This window comes from Cygnus atratus, chromosome 11, assembly GCF_013377495.2.
Source record: "Cygnus atratus isolate AKBS03 ecotype Queensland, Australia chromosome 11, CAtr_DNAZoo_HiC_assembly, whole genome shotgun sequence".
Taxonomy (NCBI): Eukaryota; Metazoa; Chordata; class Aves; order Anseriformes; family Anatidae; genus Cygnus; species Cygnus atratus.
Genome location: NC_066372.1, coordinates 11,032,092 through 11,054,400, shown reverse-complemented (window position 1 = coordinate 11,054,400; position 22,309 = coordinate 11,032,092). Strand labels below are relative to the sequence as shown.

Sequence of the window (22,309 nt, the reverse complement as noted above, 5' to 3'; positions counted from 1 at the left end):
GACATAATGTCCCTGGCTCTCCAGAAACACAGTCCTTGTCTAAAGTTAAAGGAAGCTGGTAGCCTGGGCTGAATAAGGGAGGCCCTCGACTCTTTCAGTACGGTGCCAAAGCAGCCCTTCCTTTCCCTGTCCTCTCAGTGGAAGCTAGGAAAGGCCCTCCTGGGGCAGGGCTACAGCCCTTTTCCCTCTTTTGTCCTTGCTCAGGACACTTGTATGAACTGCTTCTGTCCTTATCCTGCCTAATCCCTGAACCATCATCATCATCCTGGATGTAGCCAGTGCTTTCCCTTCGCTCACCTGGGGTTAGTCCTAACACTCTGCTCCCGTCTCTTGCAGCAACAGCACACACTGTTACAGCACTGGAAGGCTCCAGGGAGGGGAATTTCTCCCGACCTTCCTCTTGCTTCCAGCATGGCTGCTATCCCTGGATGCAGTAATGGACCTCATCCTGATGTGATCTGGGAGTCATCAGAGTGAAGAGCTGACTGGGAAGGGTTGGCTGGGAACACTGCAATGGGGAGCACTGGCACTGGGGGGGATCACTGCTGACAGCCAGCTTCTCCAAGTCACGAAAACATGCTCCCACCAGCAAATCCAACTACTCTCCAGCTTCCTTACTCACTTGTACAGCTGCAGGGTGTGGCGATTTCCATGGCGGAAAATCTCATACTTAGGTAAGCCACAGTAGCGGTCCATCTCTTCATCATCCTTGTACCATGTCACCTCTGGCTGCGGGTACCCTGCGGAGAAGACAGACGGACATCAGCATGAGGAACACTGCAACCAGCCGCACAGCAAGTCTGCTCTTGCAGGGACAAGGAATCATCAGCAAAACAAAACGCTCTGGCAGAACAGGATATGTGTTATTCTGGGCTCATCGCATTCTTTAAATCACACAGCAGAAAAAGTATTGTGAGTGGAAAACAGATGGGCTTATCCGAGTCTTTTATCACTCCTAGGAATAGGTCTATTTTTGAGAAAAAAATCCCAACACTTCATTCCTGAACAGAGGAGAGTGAATCACATGGCCATCTCCTGTAACACTGGCTGGGAGCAGAAGGTGAGCGCACTGTCACTTTTAGGTGAAGAGGCATGTTTTGATGAGATTAAGGCTAAGGTTAAAAAACAGGCATTCGCCCCTCCATGAAGCCCTCAACATTTTGCTAAGTGTCACAGCCTGTAAACTGATCCAAAAGTTTCCATTGAACAGAAGCAACCTTGATTGCATCACAGCCAGCTTGGTGTCCTACAAATGTCACTTGACAACAGATGTCACCTGCCTTTTCCGTAGAATGACATCATGACGTGTGTGACTGGCTGGCCAGCGAGCTGGGCGCTCAGCCACCTTCCCCACCGCACTCGGCGGTGGTGGATCACCAGGGGTGAGCACACAGACCAGAGCTGGCCACAGCCAGCGCCTCTCACCCACCGCAGCGCTAGCTCAGAACAGGAGCAGCGCATTTTTCAGGGAAAAACTGCTTGAGCAAGCAGCCACCGTTCATTCCTGGATGCTTCCCAATGGCTAGCCCACAGATTTCAGGGCTGGCTGGGACTCTTTTAATCTCCAGGGTGAGAAGCCTCCTGTTTGCACCAGCCAGAAGAGCCGTGAACCTGCAGCAATGCCTGAGCCCAGCTTACATCTGTTCCCATAAAGAAGGTCCCACAGCAGGAGCAAAAAGTGGGAGCAAAGACTCATCAGCATGAATTGGCTCTAGTGTTGGCTGACTCAAAACGCCTTTGACCAGACAGAGCTAAACCAGGATGTACCAAATCTCCTCCCCATTTATCATTTGTTTTCCTCACCATCCTCTTTCCAACACACTCCCTGTTCCCATCTCCTCACTCATCAGGGCTCTCCACCATCTTCTGGCCTTTCCAAGGACTTATCCTGCTCCAACCAGAATAAGGCTGGGGAAATACTCTTGGAGGAGTTTTCCTTTCCTGCTCTGCTATCAGATGAGAACAGCAGCCATCCCTGTGACCCAGTCATTCCCACAGCCCAGATTTTACTCTGTTCTCTTCCTTTCCTCACTGAGGTCTCTCACCCTGCACTGCCTCTGGAATCCCTTTCCACCCTCACTGCCCTTAGATCTCTCACACCCTTCACTGCCTCATTCACCCTCCACTGCTGCCATCAGCAGCTCTGGTTTTCATTTGGTTAGTGTTCATTAGTGCTCCCTCCTCTTCTGCAGAGAGCCAAGTCATGACTTTCTCCCCAAAGCCCTTCATGCAAAGCTCTCCCCTAGACCCTCACATACATGTGGTTGAAGTGAACGAACCCTAAACTGCTAACCGCAGGAAGCCACAAGAGTATCCTAGCAAAGGAATCACCATGGATTGACCCTGCTGCTTATACTTTCCATAAATATTAGCTACTGACTACACTTGGCAGCAGAGCTGTGGACCGAACGAGCCCATGGTGGTTTCTTTCCTTTCTGTTCCAGGGACAAGGAACAAAATAGTTTTCATACACAGTTCACACTTCATCCGGGGCAATCCTACCCTTCCCAAGGGCTGTCTTGCACACAAGACTTTCAGGGGGCCCCCATGGCTATTAGCACAGCTAGCTGGCAGGTAGATTTTCCTAATATTGTGTGAACAGCCACCACAGCACTTCATTCTGGGAACTGCAAAGGTATCATTTCCAAGAAGTCCTGTGATGTCCCCCCGTGGCCTCTGCATCTGATTCCCATTCCCAGCTGACATCTGCCGGAAAGAACGATAATTTCTATAGCTGCACCGTGCCTCGATGAAAGGCTTTTCCTTCTGTTAAGTCTGAACTCTCTCTGGCTCATTGCACTTGCATACACAAGGCTACCTGCTCCCCACCAGGAGCTACCACCGTGCCAGCCCACAAAGCGAGGGACCAGCCCCCATTGAACACCCCAGCTGGCAGCAAAATGGAGCTACAGGCAAGCACTGGTTGGAAAGCCGCAAGCTGAAAGGCTTCCCGACCCCACACACAGCCCAGTCGAGCATTTGGGAACAGCAGAGCCCGGCTGCCTGCCTGTGACCGCCAGCCGTCCCTCCCCAGGGGCTGTAACAGGAGTCAAGCAGGGGATGGTGAGATGGGCACGCCAGGGAGCCTAATCCTGCCTGGGGAGGGGAGCTGCTGCTGGCATTGCAGGCACAGGCATCCATCTTCTGTCAGACAAGCTAATAAATTTAGGGTAGGCTTTGGCCCCGGTAGGTGCTTTGCACCACTGGTCATGCCGGCAGCTACAACATCCATCCACAGCGCGGCGGCGGCTGCAAACGGCCCCTTTCAAGACGGAGCAGCCATTCACAAACCAGGCACTCTCCTGCCCCAAGCCTGTCCCTCTCGCAGCCCCCATGCAGCTGGTGCTCAGAGGGATTTGCCAGCAGCTGGTCTGCTGCATTCACCAGCGAGCGCCCGCATTTACAGACAGAAAGGTGCCACACATTCCTGGGGAGGAGGGCAGGCTCCCGCCGCGTTCCCCGGGTGTCTTCAAACCCAGCAAAAGCTTTTGGGAAGTGTGTCTTCCGGCGGCATTGCTCCAGCGTGACAGCCAGGCACTGCACTGCACGGCCTGGAAGACCTTCTAAGCAGGGATTTTTCATGGAGAAATTGCCAAGTTTAGATCAAACGCTCTTTTTCCTGAAGCTGTTAAAGTCTGGGAAGCCTTCAAAGCTTTTGTGACCTTATCCAAAACAGCTCTTGAATCAGCCATCCAAAATCACTCAGAGAGTATGTTTAAAGCAATTTTTTATTATTATTTTACAGGGCAGAGGAGGGGGAAGTTAAGCTTCTGAAACTTGGGAAGGTGAAAAGAGTTTGGAAACAATTGCACATAATCTTGGTTTTCTGTTTCTGCTCTACGCAAGCTATTTGAGGGCTTCAGGCAGTTTGGAGAGGAAAAGTAACACTAAGATCTGGCCCTTTCTGGCTTCATGAATTTAAAGATCCCCACCATCCCTACCCAAGGCTAGGAGACTTCCAGTAATGCTGACAGGGGGACAGACGCTCACCAAAAGAAGTACCTCTCCATGCCCCCGGCCTGTGAGTGCCACTTGCTCCCCATTCTTCTCTCTTGCTGGCTGTCCCAAACCCAGGCATTGCATCTCCCACCTCTGCTCATCACCTACCCCTTCCTCAGACTCACCCGTCCACCCCTCTTCACAGCCCCTGTGTCTCTCCACACATCCTTGATCCAAGCACTTTCCTCTCACGAGACAGAAGTTTCCCTAGGAGGGCTCCCACAGACGCAACAAGTTGAAATCCTTGGTGCTCGTTACATCCCCCATCCACTCCACTGCCCGCCCGCTCTACCTCCAGCCCCCTTCCCCAAGCTGCAGGCAGGGCGCTTTCCTCTCCACAGCTCTGTGATGAAACCACACTGATTCTGGCCACTTTGCTTTGTTCCCATCCCCTCTGGGGATGGGCCACCCTGCACAAGTGCCACAGTACAGATGGCAGCGTTGATCCAGCATCTGCAGAGCGCGGGTGAATTACCAGGCCGGGCACTTGTTCAGCACAAGCACTGACCCACGGAACGAGCCATGGGAATGAGCTCCTGAGCCATTGATTTGGGCAGCAAGGTCAGAGGGGTAGAACCTGCTTAAGGAGGGCTGAAATGGCGCTGCAAGTGAACAGCACTGCCTGTAAGCTGGCACTCCCTAGTACTGACGTAACGGCCTTGGCTGGAGGCAGTCACTGCCTCGCTCCCTAACAAGCAGTTACAGACCCAGGCCCCCTCATCCAAGCCCCTACACTTCATCAGCATGCACCGCCCTTCCCTATACAGGGTATAACAGAAAAGTTGTAAAATCCTTGTAGCGCTACGTTCAGTAAAGGGCACTCTCTAAAGAGAAGAGCCCAATGGCTACTGATAGGAAAGGATCTGCGGGATGAGACCCCTGAGGTCTTGAAGTCCAGCCAGACCCACCAAGGAAACCACTTGGTGCAGAGAAGCAGGGTGTGCTCTGCTCTGTAAGAAATCACACAACAAAAGGAAGCGTTGCTGTTCCCTTTATTCTCAGAGAATAAAGGCTGAACTCATTTTGTCTAAAAAAATGAGAATATGTCATAACTGATGCATGATTTGACCCAAAACAATCACGTCAGACTTATTAGGCACTCTGGTAGCAGGCAGAACAGTGCTGGAGGAAAGGAGGGGTTGTGTGACCACCCAAGAGCATCAGGAAGTCTGCCTCAGACTTATTTTCTTGCTTGCAGCTCCCAGCAAATTTGGAGGCTGATTCTTCAAACACTGCCTTCCTAGGACGTGACCAGCGAGTCTCTGGTATTCACGGATGTGGGACTGCCCTGGAACTTGTTATCAGTCAAGAAGCAGCAAAAAATATTAAGATGTTATTGTAGGTCACGCATCTGTGTATGGGGCTTGAGAGTCACAACAGGAGCAGCTGACAGTCTGCCCTTTGCCTCCGGTAAGGCTATGAACCAAAGTGTCCCTGGACTCCAGCCACAGCAGTAGGACTGAGCTGTTTCCACACTGGTCACTGGCCAGGGATGCAATTGCCACTTCCTTTCTCCCTGTAGTATCTCCCAGCTGAATGTAAACATCATGGCAGGGGAGATATCTGAACTCCTGATTAGACTTTACAATGGAAGTTTGATTTCCACCTCATGCCCCTCTGTCCCAAAGAGATCCCAAGATGAGCAGCCCACATGCAAGACATTCAAAGTGGAACAGGTGGTCCAAGCTGCTTAAGGGCTATTCTGTGAAAATTCCTAACTTGGGAAGGGCGTCTCTTCATTTAAATGCATAAAGATGCTCCCCAGTCTAATTTACTAGGTGTAAAAATACTGCAACAGGTTACATGCTGAAGGTGTTCATTTGATGCTTTCCTTCACTTTATTAGGAAGTGAGACAAGTAGCGGGTCAAGTTTTCAACTTGGTGTAACACGTCAGGTTGTGCTACGCAGCACCAGGAGGTCAGCCAAAGCAGGAAGGCAGCCTCCTGCCTACAGACAGCAAGGGCGGACCACAGGAAAGGCTATAGACAGGAGAAAGACCATGTCTGTCTGTAGATGTACTTCCATTTGGTACAAGCAGACGCAGTTATTCCTTGGCAGCATGTTTCCTGCACAGTGAAGAGTTTCCCCAGCTATTCCAGGAGAGATGCTGGAAAGGATATGGACGTGGCCTTTAGAAGGCTGACTGAAGCATCTCTCCCCTCTCCTCCTAAAATCACACCCAGGTTGTTGTCCTCAAATGCGCAGTGCACTTCCTACCCTGACAGCCAACTTCCAGTATAACTAGAACTGAACTAGAGCTCAGCTGCACACATGCACCTCTCACCTTAGCAGGGCCCACACGGAGCTGAAAGTATCATCTGGACTTCAGAAGAAACAACGCTTGTTAGATGCAACTGTCCTCCCCAAAATGCAGCTGGTGGAGACTTAAGCCAGGACTAGGCATTGTAAAAGGGACAAGAAATCCTGAAAGGTAAAGCAGTGCTATTGCATGTCTCTACAGGAAGCAGGCATGCCCTGGGTTCGCACACCTGCCCACTTTCAGGCAAGGAGGAGGAGAGAACTGTGTCTGCTATTACTCAGGATTTCATAACGCATCCAAACATCACTCAGCTTTTGACCTGTGATACTCTTGGCTTGCAAGTTGGTGAGTTACATGCCACTGCACAATATGTAAAGCTTCTCCTTTTAAATAACTTCAATCGGAAAGCCCTTGTAATGAAGCACTGAAGGGCATGGCTTGGAGGCATCCCTAGCAGCCCAGTTTTACCACAGAAGCAGGAAGTGGTCTACTAAAGTTAAGCATTAATGAAGTAAATGTACCAGTTGTAGCCTTGCAAGTTCAGAAAGTCAGACCTGTAAAACAAGTGTATCATATGAGAAGAGCCAAGAATTCAAAGCAGGCGTCTTTCAGAGAAGTGCTTCAGTATGCTCGTCTTTGTATACAGCTTATTTACAGCATCTTTATAATGGCAAACCAGATCCCCTAAATCTTAAGCAAGTTGTGGTACTTGTGACTAAGAGGCTCACTGGAGATAACCTCCTCCTTCCAGAACGTGCAAGCTTGTTCTCTCCCTGAGTAACCTGTCTGAATAAGTAACATATGCAATACCAGGAAGGATCAGTGTCATAAACAGAAATACTATGAAAAAAAGGTTTTAGCATCCCTGTATTTAAAAGACAAAAGCTCACCAGCAAAGGAGTTGCGTGCCTTTATACCAGTGCGTTGCCATGCCCCATCACCATAATACCCTCTTTTTTCAGTCTCCCCCTTTTCCCCTCTTATTGGCCTAAACCATTCCTGCTCAGGGTTAGATTTTAGCTCACTGGGTAGAAACTGGTCTTTATTTCAGACATTTGTCACCAATGCAAATTTACAGCCAGCAACCAGAGTTGAAGGTGGCTCCAGTATAACAGATTTAGTCTTTAGAACTGCACATTCCTAAGTTATGGAGTCCAGGATTAGGAAAGAAGCAGAGATTAGGACGATAAAATGTCACTGGCCCAAGAAGTAATCATCATATTCCATTTTCTGGTCTTTAATCTGCTCTGCTTAAGATGTTACGTTATGCCTTTGCTTCTTTACAATCTCAAGTGTTTCCCCACCTTCCCCCCTTACATCAAAGCTGAAATCATCTGCAATCACCATGCAATTGCTGAATCTTTACTTGGCAGCCTGACAACATTGGGCTTGTTATGTGCTGCCTTGTTATCACTTGCTCTAGAGTTTAACTAGCACAAGTCCAGCAAGTGAGGCAGGACCAGGTTATTCACTGAAGACACTGTTACCTGTCACTATGCACGTGAATCTAGCATCAGAGTCCTCGGACACAGAACGGGATTTGATAGTGGTTTCAAATAGTGGCTGGGTTTCCTCCGTCAGCTGAGAAATGATTGCGCAGAAGGTGCTCCTGGAAGATTCAAGAAGCATTTCTTAGAGACCAAAGTACTGGAAAGAAATCAAAGGGTCCCCCTTCCTATCTCGTCTCAGAAATATGTCTGTGCTGTGTTCTTGCTACAGATGCCCTCCTTCCCTCCCATCATCCCTACAGTAGGCTTTTTACAAGTCAAGTCAAGAGGCATGGTATTTGACTGTTTTTTCACTCCTAAGATGATTCTGTCAATTTAAAGTGTCATTTGGGAGACAACCCCTTTGTATATGAAGCTATCAGGGTAATGAATGTCAAGAATCATTTTAGTTCTGGATTACAGTTGAGCGTTCCTTTGATCAGCCAGCAGGCTCAAACTAAGACACTAACAAAGTTAGCTTCACAGTCCTGATACTGCACTATCAGCATTTCAAGCGTTGTGCTCTTTACTGGGATTTTATTTCATTTGTGAAGATTTTATATTGCAGTTTCAGGCCAAGTGTGAACTGAACGTGGCTCCTGAACACGTGGCACTTGAACCTGGCTTGCACCCTTCTGAGCTCCGGAACTATATCCAAAGCTGACACCTGCTGCTGCGGGTAGGCACTCATGCTACGTACTCCATGAGTCCATGCACTGCCCCCAAAGTTCAGGCTGGGACAAGCAAGTAGCCAGAACCATCCAAATAGCCAGTACCATCTGTGAAGCTCATGAAAATGAATCATAGATTCTCCAGTCATTTAAATACTATTCGGGGGTGGCACTAAATGTATTCCTACAGCCAACCCTGTTGGAGCGTCACCAAGAGAGGCTCCAGAAGATTTGGTCTTCCTTAAAAAAAGGGAAAGAATTTAATTCCGACTTGGATCTTCATTTGGATAGTACTCTGGCTCTCTGGGAAGGGAAGAACTTCTTTCATTTTCTCCTCTGCAATTAACACACTACATGTTCACACTGTAAGAGAGGACCCCAAGTTCTCAAGCACCAGGACCTTAGGAGAAACAGCAAGTATTGCAATGTAACTGGTAGCCAGCAGCTCTACTAACATCATTTTCAGCGGTGGAAGACACATTCCTTACACAAATGATCAGCTTCTAAAGACATGCAAGAGGTGGAACAAACCCCCAGATCATTCCCGACACAGCTCCACCACGAGCAGAAGGGCTCTCAGCACATAGTGAGGGCTCCATGAGGAAGACCCCAGCCTCACAAGCAGCCCCCAGCTCGCAGGCAGGATGCTGGCACTGTTGCTACTCATGCTCTACCTGCTGGGGAAGCAGTCTGCTTCAGGAGAAAACAAAATCCACACTTAGCATGAACCCAGCAAGGGCAGGTGCGCTGACAGGCACTGCAGCATGGAATGAGTTGCACGCACGGCTGGAGGTGCCAGGAGAGCTCCAGCCACAGCAACCGCTTGTTTCATCCACCCAGAAAACTTACCTGGAGGTTGCAGTGCTGCGATTTTCACTCTGGCTTCCCACCAGCATCAGTTTATGAGAGATGCAGGGAGATGAATCCCTGAGCAGCAAACAGCTGGTATGCTGCGCGAGCCTCACCCAGCTCCCAGGCACTTTGCGTTGGGCGAGGGGAAGGGAAGGGGGCAGCAGCTAGGGCTGTTGCAAACTTGACTTGAGCAAGGGTTATGAGCATTGGCTATATCCAAACACACTTGTGGGACAGAGGGTAAAAAGCTGATGCCACAGCTTGGACTCCTTTCCGCAGAAATCAATGGTCCCCAAAGACTGGTCCTGGCAAGCAACTCTCTACCCAGCCATGTGGCCACAAAAGGGCTGTGGATGCCAAAGCAGAGAAACCTTTCCATACCCCAAACCCAGGAGAAAAATAACTCCCATTTCCAAAGAGCAAGGCAGAAAATCCAGTGCCAAGGCAGTTACTGTTGGGGTTTGATGGCCTTTTCATTCAGGATCCCTATCCCTAGACCAGTAAATGCCTTTTTAGATCCACATACTGAAGTTAAAATGTCCCAAGCATCAATGACCATTTCATACACCAGCAAGAGAGCAACAGGATCAGCATCTTAAAAAATAAAAGGTGATGTGCACACACATAGTGACACACTCAGGACCAAGTTTAATCCCAGTACCATGCCACTGCAGCGCTGTGAGTAAGCCTGGTCCTTTCAGTGCAAATCCCAGAGTCAGGAGAAATACAGCAAAGGCTACTGAATGCTCTAGGAAAGCAGCATCACCAGAAGCTGGGGACTCCACAGGCACAGTAGATGAATCAGACGAGACTTGCCCAATGCTCACTTGGCAGAGAGCCCTGGAAAGTCTCTTTAATCTTTCAAAGAAACCATTGTATTAGTCACAGGCAGATTTTAGAGACTGCAGCACTGTGGGGCTCTCAGCTGACTCATTCCAGCTGCAACAAGACTTGTCCAATTCAAATTGCTTTCTAAACCAGTAATTCAGAGCATTCAAGAAATCTGATACAAGGCAGCAGCCACTATTCCTCTGAGCCTTCCTGAAGCGGCATCTTTGCTGCAGAAAAAGCCCTGTAGACTGGGAAGAGGACACCAGCAATTCAGTAGCCTTTTTACATTAAAGAGGGATTTCCATACAAAAGTAGTCTGCAGGAAAACAAGATCTCAGAAGTGTTTTCTTCTTCATCACAGTTTTCTTTTCCTGACCTTTTGGTTAACAATCCCACAGCTACAGGGGTGTTCTGGAGAGGCCTTTCCATCCACAGTCAATCCTCTACCTGCTTCTGCAGCAAACCAGGAATGCCCACTGACTTCCAAATGTGCTCTTTTGCTAAAGTTCAACTGTACAAGTGCATTTCATGGCAGAGTCCGAATGAAAGAGGATGCTCATGATAAGGCAGAGGGTGATGGGGAAAGAAGAAAATTCCTTCTTTGAAAGCTCCAGGGCAGGAACATCTAATTTTTAAGGTCTCTGTATGGAAGTCTCACTTTAATATCAAGAAGTAGCTGAACAAACTGTACACCCATCCTTTGGCTAGGGAATATGAATATTTCTTGCACCTTACCACAGGAATTACAATGAACATTCACTTTGCTGTCTGCAGTTCAGGCAAGTATTAGGGATGCATTCATGCAGAATAAAACTGTTAGACCACTCCAGGGCTCTCTTTAATTAGTACTAAAGCATTACAGATTAATCGTGTGCAGCCAGATTCAGCAAAGTGTTTGGTCAGAGAAGTTTAATGCAATGTAGTTTTACCTTCCTAAACTGGAGAGAGAGAATCTGCTGCTTGATAAGCTAAGCAAAAAACAGCATAAAAACCATTAGACAAAAAAGCACGGAAAGGAGCTGAAATAAACTGTTACAGAGACGTATTAATGTGAGTTGTTTTGCACAGGTCATAGTTCCTATTAAAAGGAGGTACAGCTGCCTTACTCAGGCTGACTGCCAGGACGAGCAAGCCACATTGTAAATTGAAATCAAAGGCTGTAAAAATGAAACATTCGTTAACTGCAGAGAATAAGTGTAAGGACATTTATACAAGTAGGTTTCCAAGAAGCAGCACCTGAGCCTTCCATGCACCATCTGCAGCGTTGTGCTCGAAGCAGGCAGCTCCACCCAGGAGATATTCAGTTAAATGGCCCTCAAGAGTACAGCCTGCTGCAAACCCGCTTGTCTGCCCGCAAGCAGGTGGCCTGAGCTGGTCGCCTCCCTGCTTCCAAGGACAGAGGTACCAGAGTTTTGGAGAAGCTGAAAATGCTCTGGTCACTATACACTGCTTGCTTTCTGGTTTGTCAGCCAAGTCACTAATGGCTGGCCAAAAAATAAATAAATAAAATAAAATTAAATTAAAAACAAAACACTAAAATAAAATACAGACTTTTCAGGAATCCACAGGTTTTGTCTTCTTTGCAGGAACATTGTATAAAATCAGCCATTTCAGGGAACAAAATCCAACACCAAACCCTACACAAGAGGCACCCACGTGAGTTACTTACCAACAGCCACCAGCTCTCCCAGAGGAGTGTCTTCAGGGGCTCACATCCGCAGCCAAATACCCACACTGTCATTTTGTGGCAGCAGCAGCCCTTGCGGGCTGTAGGAAATAAACTCAGTGCAGACCCACAGCGGCCAGGAGTGGTTTATCAGACTGTGCCCTGAGTCCATCTACATAAGAATCAGAAGTCTGAAACTAGGTACCAGCTAGTCTGCAGCATGCAAGCTCACTGACTTAATCACACTGAAATATATGATCATTATGTCTACTACAACCTCGCCATATGGCCTCAGAGGTGACTGGAGCGGGGACATGCCCTGTGGGCTGTAAGGCATCACATTCCCACACTGGTACATGCAGATGGATCAGACCTTATCAGCCTGGGACACTGTGGAGCACGACTGAACAACCAAACTGCTGTGCTTTATGATGATGGACAGCATGAAGAGCTAAGAAAGGTGAACACCTCCAGGTCTCCTACCCAAATTACCACATCCGGGCTCTGTGCAACTGGGACTTGTGCAGAAGTCAGCAGAACTCAGAGTCTTGTCCTAAAAATGACTACAGAGGGCCTCTGAGAACTGCTACTGCCAACCCTGCAGCACTTCCACCTGTGGTTGAAGAACTTCCATGCAAATAACAACTAAAAAAGCAGTTCAGCTTAAAGGCCCTGCACTTTAATTGCATGCGTAGAGACTTTTACTAGAAGCCTTCTGAAGAGCTCACTGACTCCTTTTGCTCAGATCAGGGGAGCAAGGACAGATCAGACAGAAGAAGTTTTAGGCAGCCACTCAGGAGCAGCTCTAACCCAACAAACACGGGTGGCACTTGCCCTTTCAGCAGCAGCTTCACCCTCTCCACCCCCAGCCACATGATCCTGATCCTTCCCAGTGCCAATACGGCTGTTCATGCCACCAGAGGATGAGTGGATCAGGAGCCATCTGGCTGGAAAAAGCATCAAACACTAACCAGAACAGGTCGATGATCAGCTGCCTGATCCACCTTGCATGCGGTGGGTTGGTCCATGGGAGAAGTCCAAGGAACTTCAGCCTTTGGCTTTTGCAGTTGAGCTCCAGCACCTGGGGCATCCCTCTGAGCTCCAAGCCCTTTCCAGCACTACAAGGCATGCCCTGGCATTACCTGCCTTACTGACCAGCACATCGCTTTGCCTTCACCACTCCTACCCAGCCCAACGCTTTAGGAGAGCTCCAATTCCTCTTTGAGCTGCTTTCCAACAGTAAAGGAACCCAAAAATGTTTTGCATACCCACTAAAAGGGAAACCATCTCCTTTTGACCTCCAGAAATATAAAGGACACAGGCATTGCTTGAGGAGCCAGGAGATCCTAAAATGCCGCTGGAGAGTGCTATCATAAGCAGAAGCAGCGTTTCAATCATGCTTTCTTGCATAAGACAAACGGGGAGGTGCCTTGTCTCCAACGTAAAGCAAATCATTCAAAAGGCAAGAGTCAGAATGAAGGGTGCCTGTGACACAACCCCCTTCTGCTCACGTACGTGATCAAGCAGTGAACACAGTCAGCACTTTTAATTCCCAGCGTACAGCACGCAGCCCAGGCTTTATTCACTGCATGTCCTGGAACATTATGCTAAATATTGGACTGATGGTCTCTTGAGGAGCCTTGATGCTATCAAAAAGAAGAAAGACACCACCATTAAGAGCACAGGCATTGACTAAAGTTTAACCTCAATACGCTAAGGAACTAAGCAAATTTTTTCTTTTTTAACAGACTGGAGATTTAAGCCCAGAGAGAGTAAGATCAAATTCTAAAAGCTCCAGCTACAACAGCCCTGCCTGCAGGCAGCTGGCGTTTCACTTCATTTTAATTAAGTTTACAGCATACCCACACAGAGCTGCACCAGCATAACTACATCAGAGTCTAAACCAAACCTATTAACTTGGAAATGCGGGACTCCTGTGCAAGGCACGACAGATGCCCCAGCACGCCTAGCTTGATATGCCTTGGGATTGGGCTGTCCGTATCCTCAGCTCTCCAGAGACTTGTTAGTGTACACAGTGCAGGATTCTGCTAATTAAATGCAGCATCTACAGCGGATGTACCTCCTCTGAGCAAGCTTGAGGGATGTAGGATGAAGGCAGCAGCTTAGCTTATTGTGAGCCTAAAGCAGATGAATCAAGGTCTAAAGGCACTGGTTTCTCTCCACTGGAGAAAGGGGGCTCTGGATGCTTAGGTTGGAGAGGTCTGCTCCATGCATGCCCAACACTGGTGGGAGGAAAGTCTCTGCAGGCATCTCATCTATGAGGTAAGGGACAGCTTGGTAAGAGCTAGCCCCGAAAGTACAGGTTTGGTTATTAACTGCTGTTGCACCAGCCCATAAGAATTACACCCCACTGCTCAGCCTCAGCTCTTCTTAGATTTCCTTTCAGATGCTTTCAAACTTCTTTGGACATTTATCATCCTCTTATAGGTTTTAGCCCTTCACCTGCTTGCAATTTCCTTCAGAAATGAAGACGGTCTCCCCCATTTTTCATGCACTTGCCAAATTTCAGTCTTGCTGCAAGGGCAGGAGGTAGAACTGTCAACACCACTCACTTCCTAATCACTAAAAATATTGCTCAAATTGATGCCCTAGTCTGGTACATCACCCCACTAGGAAGGACAGGTTAATTGCTTTAAAAACAGACTTTAAATCCACTATTTTTTTTAATCCTTCTCATGCACTCACTGCACAAAATCCTCATTTCTCTATTTCTTTATCTGGGGGTGAAGAAAGCATTCTCCTTCCAGCTCAGGTCCTCATATGGAAGTCAACAGGAGCTCATGAGACGCTGCAATATGCCCTGCAGTAGCTCCATCCACACATGGACATGGACTGGATCTGCTTGAGCTGCAACAGTCACTAATACATTTCAGTGCTCTTCCACAGCACGAAGATTGAGCTGCACTAGCTGTCCAGTGCAGCACTGGAACAGAGAAATGCATCAATGACAGCAAGCCCAAGGCCTCCGAGTCACGTTTTGAAGGAAATAGCATTGCAGAAAACTCTGCAAAAGAACCCATGGAGAATGGGGCAGAACACCCCCAGGACAGAGGGACTGCCCTGACAGTCCCGTGCAGACGCTCCCTCCCACTGCCCCTCTGACCCGTGATATTACTGGGCATGTTTCGCACATGCAGTCTCCCAAGGATAACATTTCACATGAACTTCTCTGCCTCCAAGGTTAATACTACTTGAGACAAACACAAGCCACTCTGAACATTTTCTCAGCTGTCAGTAGCCAAGCATTTTTGATTTTTGAAAGACAACAATGAAGCTTTCATGTACATGTGGTTATGCTTAAGGCTTCTTTCCTGCCATGTGTCCCGCTTCTTATCAAGCACTTCATGCACACACGGAAAAAGTGTGTTTGTGTTTCATACACTGTGGCAGTAATTATCAGCTATCTGGTGATAAACTAGCTGTGAGTGCTGCGGAGTTGTACAAGACACGTTGTTATTTTACAGACTGGAAAATGGATGTATTGAGTCTTTACTTGTCAAGGTCACAGAACAAAACAAATCGATGTTAGAGCTGGAGAAATATGGTATTTTTCTGCAAGTAATTTACTCCGAGACAAATGAACACAGACTAGAATGTTACAATTCAGAGCTAGATTTCATTAACAGGGAAGGTGGAAAACAATAAATTGAGTTACATGTTCCTGTATCAACCGCTGTAACACTCAGAAGATGCTGTGTATTTTAACTCCAAAGTATCACTGCCTTTATTATCCAAATTAACTCGTAGCTAGAAAGACATCAAGAAACAAGAAGGACAAAAAGCTCCTCTATCTCCCCCTTCTCAGACCAGCTGACGCGATAAGACGTGAGAGACAGACAGTGTGAAATAACAGCCTCATTCATCCAAGCCCTTCCTTCCCTAGCTGAGACAGCGCGAAGACGGAGCAGATTTTAATTTCTTCTCCTGGAATCTGCCTCTGTTTTGGAGGAGACAACGCAACCCCCCTCTACGCAATGAAAGGGGATTGCAGGTCTGGGAAACGTCTCCATTTACGAGGTTTCTGGAGAATAGCGAAGTTCATACCTGTGATATATTTTAAATCTGAGCAGTGCTCTTGAAGGACACTGTTTGTTCAGCTCCACATCTTGATCTTTCAGCTTAGGTTATCGCCTTATCAGTCTACACAACCAGCTTTACCTAACTTTCTAGCAGATGAGGACAGGACACCTTAGAAAGGACTGAAGAAAACACAGCTTGGGATTATTATTCATAGCATACAGCTGTCAAGGAGCCCACTCAAACCAGGCATGACTGCACATACAGTCGTACCTATAAGAAAGTGACACCTCTACCCTCAGGAGCCTACAGACTGGAGATCGGCCCATTAATGCCTTCATTTTTGTCTTTTGAGCAAGTATTGGATGAGCTTCCTTCAAAATTTGGGACACTTCCATTAGACAAGAGATGCACCAAATTCTCTCCGAAGCCACAGTGGGTTTCCTATCAGGAATTTATACAGATCATTGCCAAGAGCGAGGTCTCACAAGAAGTTACAGATGCCCAGCTGCTGAAGAGGGAATTCCTCTGAACTAAGAAAGCTAACCATGCTTTTCAGGCGCTAAGCAGCCCTGCATTTTCAGCTCACTTTATTATACTAACAGCTCTTTTCACCTTAATTTGTTATTATGTGCAAAGCAAGAGATACAAGATAGGGAACTGTTCTTAGCCAGAAAAGCCAGGTGCATAGAAAAACGATGGCAAGGCACTCTCTTAAACTCAACTGCCACCACAGCCAGAAACGGCTGTCCAAGAAAAGATCAGAGGAAATGTCACTATACTCTATAAATATCTGCATATGACGAAGCTATGACAGCAGAAAGATATTTAAGCAAGGAGGCAATGCTTTAACAAGACCTAGTAGCAGACATCTGCACTAGATGAGAGGTACTGATCGTTACCAAGAGAAGAGTTGGCCTAGCACTCAAATGAAGCCTTTGTCATAAGTTTTTACAAAAAAAAGAGTATCTCTCCGCACTAGATGTCTTCCAAAGTCAGCTAGTTCTTACAGAAAGGACAGTAATAGAGACTTCTTGAAGTCATGGCCCATGAATGCAGCTAAGGCAGATCCTGGACAGGACTGGCAGCTTTTCCTCTCACTTTGTAAAGTAATTATAGTCCAGTGCTTTAAGACATAAGAGTTTAAAAAACAACACAAACAGAACCACTTGGTGACTGCAAGGGCAAGGTAAGTCACCATACCTGCTGCTCCTCGTTGTCCGTTATCAGATAAATTAAAAGAAGACAGAGGAGAGCCAGTAATTTATGGTCTCTGAACTGTCTGTTCAAAGGGAAAGACTCCTCTTAAAAGACCAGTTCTCAAGTGCACAAAAGGTAAATATCCTGGATACTCTCTTTAATAAAGGGATGATATTCTTTATCATGGGGTGCATGAGGCACAGCATTGCTGGGCGGTCAAGGGCAGTGATTTTCCTGCTCTGCGCTGGTGCAGCCTCACCTTGAGAGGTGTGTGCAGTTTGAGGTGCCACAAAATAAGAAGGTCATAAGCCTATTAGAGAGTGCCCAAAAGAGCGCAACAAAGATGATGAAGGGTCTGGAGGGCGAGATGTACGAGGAGCAGCTGAAGTCACTTGGTTTGTTCAGCCCAGAGAAGAGAAGGCTAAAGGGAGGCCTCGTGGTGGCCTGCAGCTTCCTCACGAGGGGAGCGGAGGGGCAGGCGCTGAGCTCTGCTCTCTGGGGACAGCGACAGGACCCGAGGGAACGGCATGGAGCTGGGACAGGGGAGGGTCAGGCTGGGTGTCAGGAAGAGGTTCTTCACAGAGAGGGTGGTCGGGCACTGGTCAAGGCATTGAGTGTGCTGGAGTTCAAGAAGCATTTGGACAACACTCAGACACGTGGTCTGATTTTTGTGTGGTCCTGTGTGGAGCCAGGAGTTAGACTCCATGATCCTTGTGGGTCTCTTCCAACTCAGGACAGTCCATGAATATAGTCATTCTCAACACCTCTGTTCTTCTGAATTCTATAGCATCACCCCAACGATTTCTCTAAGTTAAAAAACGGAAAAAGCACATACCAGTTTCCAAACAGGAATTCTTCAATTTACACATCACTTTCCTACTATGGGCTTAGGGAGGCCAACTAAGACCATCCAGACTATTCTCTACATGGCTCATTAATGCAAGTATGCTGGTGAAACTTTTTCATGTGTTGTCCCAAAGTACGGGTTCCTAACCTCAGTTTATTTTCACGAAGATTTCCTCATCTGCAGGTACCTTTGTCATGTTACTACTCTCTCTAGTAATTTCCTTCGGGAATTGGTGATGAGAGCAGGCAAGTATTTCAGCTAAACACTCTACAAATACATACAGAGACAGCAATAGAGAAGCCTGAAAAAAACACATTTTCTTTGGATCATTGTATCCATTTCTGCTTTCCAACCACCAGAACAGCCTCCCACTGCAATTCTGTGTCTGTATCACTTGTCCCATGCTTGTCAGCTTCAAACCCACCAAATTCAAATACATTCTGCATTAAAGAAAACTGCTGAATGTTATCTGCTGTTCTGCACATCACTCATCTTGCTTTTCAAGTTCTCCCAGGCAAGCTCTCCAGATGTTCCTGGATTTAATTAAATTCATAATTGCTTTCTGAAAGCCTCCTCGCTACATCATTCCCACTCACTCGCTTTCCAGAATTGTTATGATACATTATTTAATTACAGGACAAAAAGCCCCACTTCATTCAAACCCTTGCCCTGCATCATAGACAGCGATGCAGTTTCACAGCAAGTTTCCACACAGCCTCGCTCAAATCTTCTGCACTTGTAGACATACTCTAGGCTGTGCACGGAGCAAGACTTCTATATTACTCTTCCCCTATTCATTAGAGGAAACTGGAAGATGTCACAAATACAGGGAAAGGTCAGTTTTGCTATTTAGCAAATATCTATTCCCTGCTTCTTACAACAGAAGGGGCAGCCACTGAAGTTAAACGGCAAAATGAAATTACCTTGCCATAGGCTTTGATGACCAAGTACTTGAATGGGTTGAAAAAGGAATTGGACAATTTGTGGAAAACGAATCCACTGCCAATTTAATCTTTGCAGTACAGTGTCACTTTTTCTGCAAAAGCATAAGGCTCCTACAAATAGAAACCGGCGCAGCCAACACACAGTGCTAGCATGGCAAAATCAAGGTGTTCAGGGCTAGGAGCTTTGCAGTCATGGAGCGGTATTGCTGTGCTTGAGCAGCAGAGTCAACACATCCAGGAGATGCCAGGCTCGCCCACATCACATCACTCTGCATCTTCCTCAGTGGCCTCAAGCAAAATTTCTGGGATCTGGGCAAGCCAGCTGGGAACACTGGAAGTATTAGCTGAGGACTGCTGAACCCTTCCTTATGGCTAAACAGATTAAAGCTGCAATTTGAACATATTGGAGGGGGGAGAAGGGTGAATAGAGAATCAAGCTCTAGGAAAACAAAAGTCCTCAACATCTTATTAAAGACTCTCTACCTTTAATCTGTAGAATGGAGGTACTGGACTCAATTACACATTTCCTTTGCAACATTAAGCATGGTCTGAGGTCACAGGTTGGTTGTGAATGCTGCATGTGTATTTCTTGGTACTGAAGACGCTAGGGTACACAGCCAGATTGCTATTAGATTGCACACTACAATACAAGCACAAAGGAACTGAATTAAGGCAACTTAACTTTGGCATTACCCCAGCTTTAACACCTGACTGCCAGGCAGCATGTTTCCGTCTCTTTTGGCGCTGTATTTATTTTCACAAATCTCAGATTATTTGAGGCACCAACCTTTGACATGCTGGAAATGGATTATTTTATAAATCGTCAATAAGGAAGATGCACACTCAATTCAAGAGCTTACGGGTCCAGAAGTGCTCATAGCAAATTCAAAGTAATTTAAAGGCTTTATTTTGAACAACTAATGCTGTAACCAACACCTTTGCCTTCACTGGCATGTTGCCTTGTATTCACTAACCTCAACCGGTCTGAGTTAACAACATGTTTATCATACCTTCTCCCCTGAGAACAAAGCCTCATTCCTACCACAGACCTCCTGCCTGAGGCCATTTCTAACCCAGGAATGTAGTTCTTGTCACTGCTCAGCCCATATCTACATAGTAGAAATGCCTTTTTGGCAATAAGATAAGGCACCCGCACAGCGGGCCCCTTGCATGGAGTCTGGTGTAGATAACACAAGCAGTTTCACTACTATGAAGCCAGAAAGGGCTGGGCAGTATCCTGCAGGCAAGTTTAACCTCGAATATTCTGAGGTTTAAAAAAAAAAAAAAAAAAAAAAAAAAAAAAAAAAAAAAAGGAAGAAGAAGGAAGAAAGACAGAAGCTTGTGTCTGTCAGGATTTCACAGCATGAAAGTCAACTCAGCCCTGTTATAAAAAGACACACGATGCTGACAACCCCTGCCCCAGCAACAGCCACAAAAATACACCCCCGTCTTCAGGGAAGCGAGGAGCCAGCCCTCCTGCAGCGAACACACACCACATCGCTTTTGAGAACCCAAGCGCATCCCATCGATCCAGCTCGCCTCTGCTATCCTGCTCTAACCCTGGAAGGGTCTCCGGGGGCAGGCAGACACGGCACTTCCAGTTTTGTGTGCTGCCTTCGCCTTCAGGAGCGCCAGGCAGCCTCCAGCCGCTCGCCACCCGGGTGTGCCCCGCGGTGCGGCCCTGGCTCCGGGCTGGACGGCCGCCCGCTGCCCGGGACACCAGCCCGGCCTTCCGCCCCTGGTGCGGTGCTGGCGGCAGCCCTTCTGCTCCACCTTTTAACACAGCTCGATTTCACCTCCCCAGCTCCCGCGTCTCTTTATTCAGTCATTTTGGTTCTCCGCCGTCCTTGGAAGTTTGTCCGTAGGCACCACTGCCCTGCCCAGCGCTTAGGGGGCAAACACGAGAGGTGCCAGCCCTGGGGGGGTCCCCGCCACAGCACTCAACCCCGTCCCCGCGGCCGCCCCGGGCGCTCCCTGGCTTCGGGTGGCGGCGAGCCCAGGGCTAACGGCCCCGGCCGGGGCGAGCAGAGCTCCTCAGCTCCCCGCGGCACCCCGGGCTCGCCGCCCCCGGCAGGGCCCCGCCGCCCCCGGCCGCCCTCACCTGTTCTGGGGCCGGATGCTGAGCAGGTAGCTGCGCCGGTTGGGCCGAGAGGCCCAGGCCGCGCTTTCCGCCTCCTCCGCGCCCTCGACGCTGCCCGGCCGAAGCGGCGGCGACAGCCTCCCGTTACCCGCGTACGAGTTGCTGAGGGCCCGGCGCGGCGAGCCCATGGCGGCGGCCGGGCTCCGGCTGCCCCTGCCCGCCGCCGCCGCCGCTGCCGGCCCTGTCAATCACGGCCGGCATTTATAGCCGCCCCGCACATGCCGCTGTCAGTCGGGCGGCGGAGCCGTGACGCGGCCCCGGGCCTGGGGGCCTCCCCCCCGCCAGCCCCGGGTCCCTCGGCGTGAGGTGGCCTGGCCCCGGCACCCCTCCACCCGTCCTCCCCCTTTGGGGACAAAGCGCACAACGTTCAAGTGTTGTTGTTTTTTTTTTTTTTTATCGTAATTCCCTCCCTGCCCCCAACATGTTGGTCAGTTTGGGGGTTTGGGGTTTCTCAAAGGTAGCTCAGGATCGGCTGCAAAATGCCTTGTTGCTTCAAAGGCACGATCGTTGTGCCTTGGCTGGCAGCGCTATGCACTGCGATCGTTGCAGTCATGTCCTGGTGTCGGTCCCAGGAGCGTTTCACGCTTTGGCAGCTGTTTTTCCCCTGGGTTCCCAAGGTGCTGGTATTTATTCAGTCTCCCTGAAGAGGACAGCGTGAAACAGGGCTGTAAGAGGTGCGTACACGTCACAAAAGATTAGTGAGAGTGATTTAATACCAGATGAAAACATAACCCATAATAGAATTGAATTTCCTCTTGTTCCACCTTCATCTTGCCTGTCAAGCGGTTGTATTGAGCGCCGCAGGCACGTCGCTGGTGGCACTGCTTCTCTGTGGAGCGGGATTGACGGATAGAACAGCTTGGCTGTGCATCGGCGGTCTGCCCACGGCTGTGTGCCTGGAGTCTGCAAGAAGAAAACAACAGCAGGCATTGCTGCAAAAGAGACGAGATCGTGGCAGAGAGGTCCAGACTGGGAAAGACAACAGGCTTTGAGCTGATCCCTGCCTGGGCAGGAGAGAGAATGAATGTGACAGCAAGCAGCGAGGCAGGTGAGGGCTGCGTGGGTCACTTGCTGCAGGACATCCCCAGCTCCTCATCCCCAGCAAACACTGTGGTTTGGAAGGTGACCTCTGATAGGGACTGGCATGACAGCGTGCGTCAACTATACACCCGGATCCCTCCAGGACCTGAGCTCATGCACTCAGCGTGCCAGGAGCTGGCACCTGCACCCTCTTTTTCCCATTGCCTCCCACTGAGACATGCACACACACAAGCAGGTCTCTGATACATCTACCTACAGTTCGTCTGGGCATCACAGACACAAATCCTTGTTACCCAGTGTGACTTACTATTGGCACTTAGTCCCCTGTATGC

General features: G+C 48.5%; 2 protein-coding genes across 2 annotated transcripts in view; one reads left to right on the top strand and one right to left on the bottom strand.

Annotated features, from left to right (window-relative positions):
• ALPK3 (alpha kinase 3) overlaps positions 1–21,137 on the bottom strand; it is a 34,207-nt gene extending 13,070 nt beyond the window's left edge. The window contains 4 exon segments of the mRNA XM_035566784.2: positions 623–740; positions 7,748–7,869; positions 20,898–21,103; positions 21,105–21,137. Of these exon segments, the coding sequence (XP_035422677.1) occupies positions 623–740; positions 7,748–7,869; positions 20,898–21,103; positions 21,105–21,137 (479 nt within the window).
• Positions 1–22,309, top strand: part of SEC11A (SEC11 homolog A, signal peptidase complex subunit) — a 145,637-nt gene that overhangs the window by 23,436 nt on the left and 99,892 nt on the right. The gene's annotated exons all lie outside the window — the stretch shown is intronic.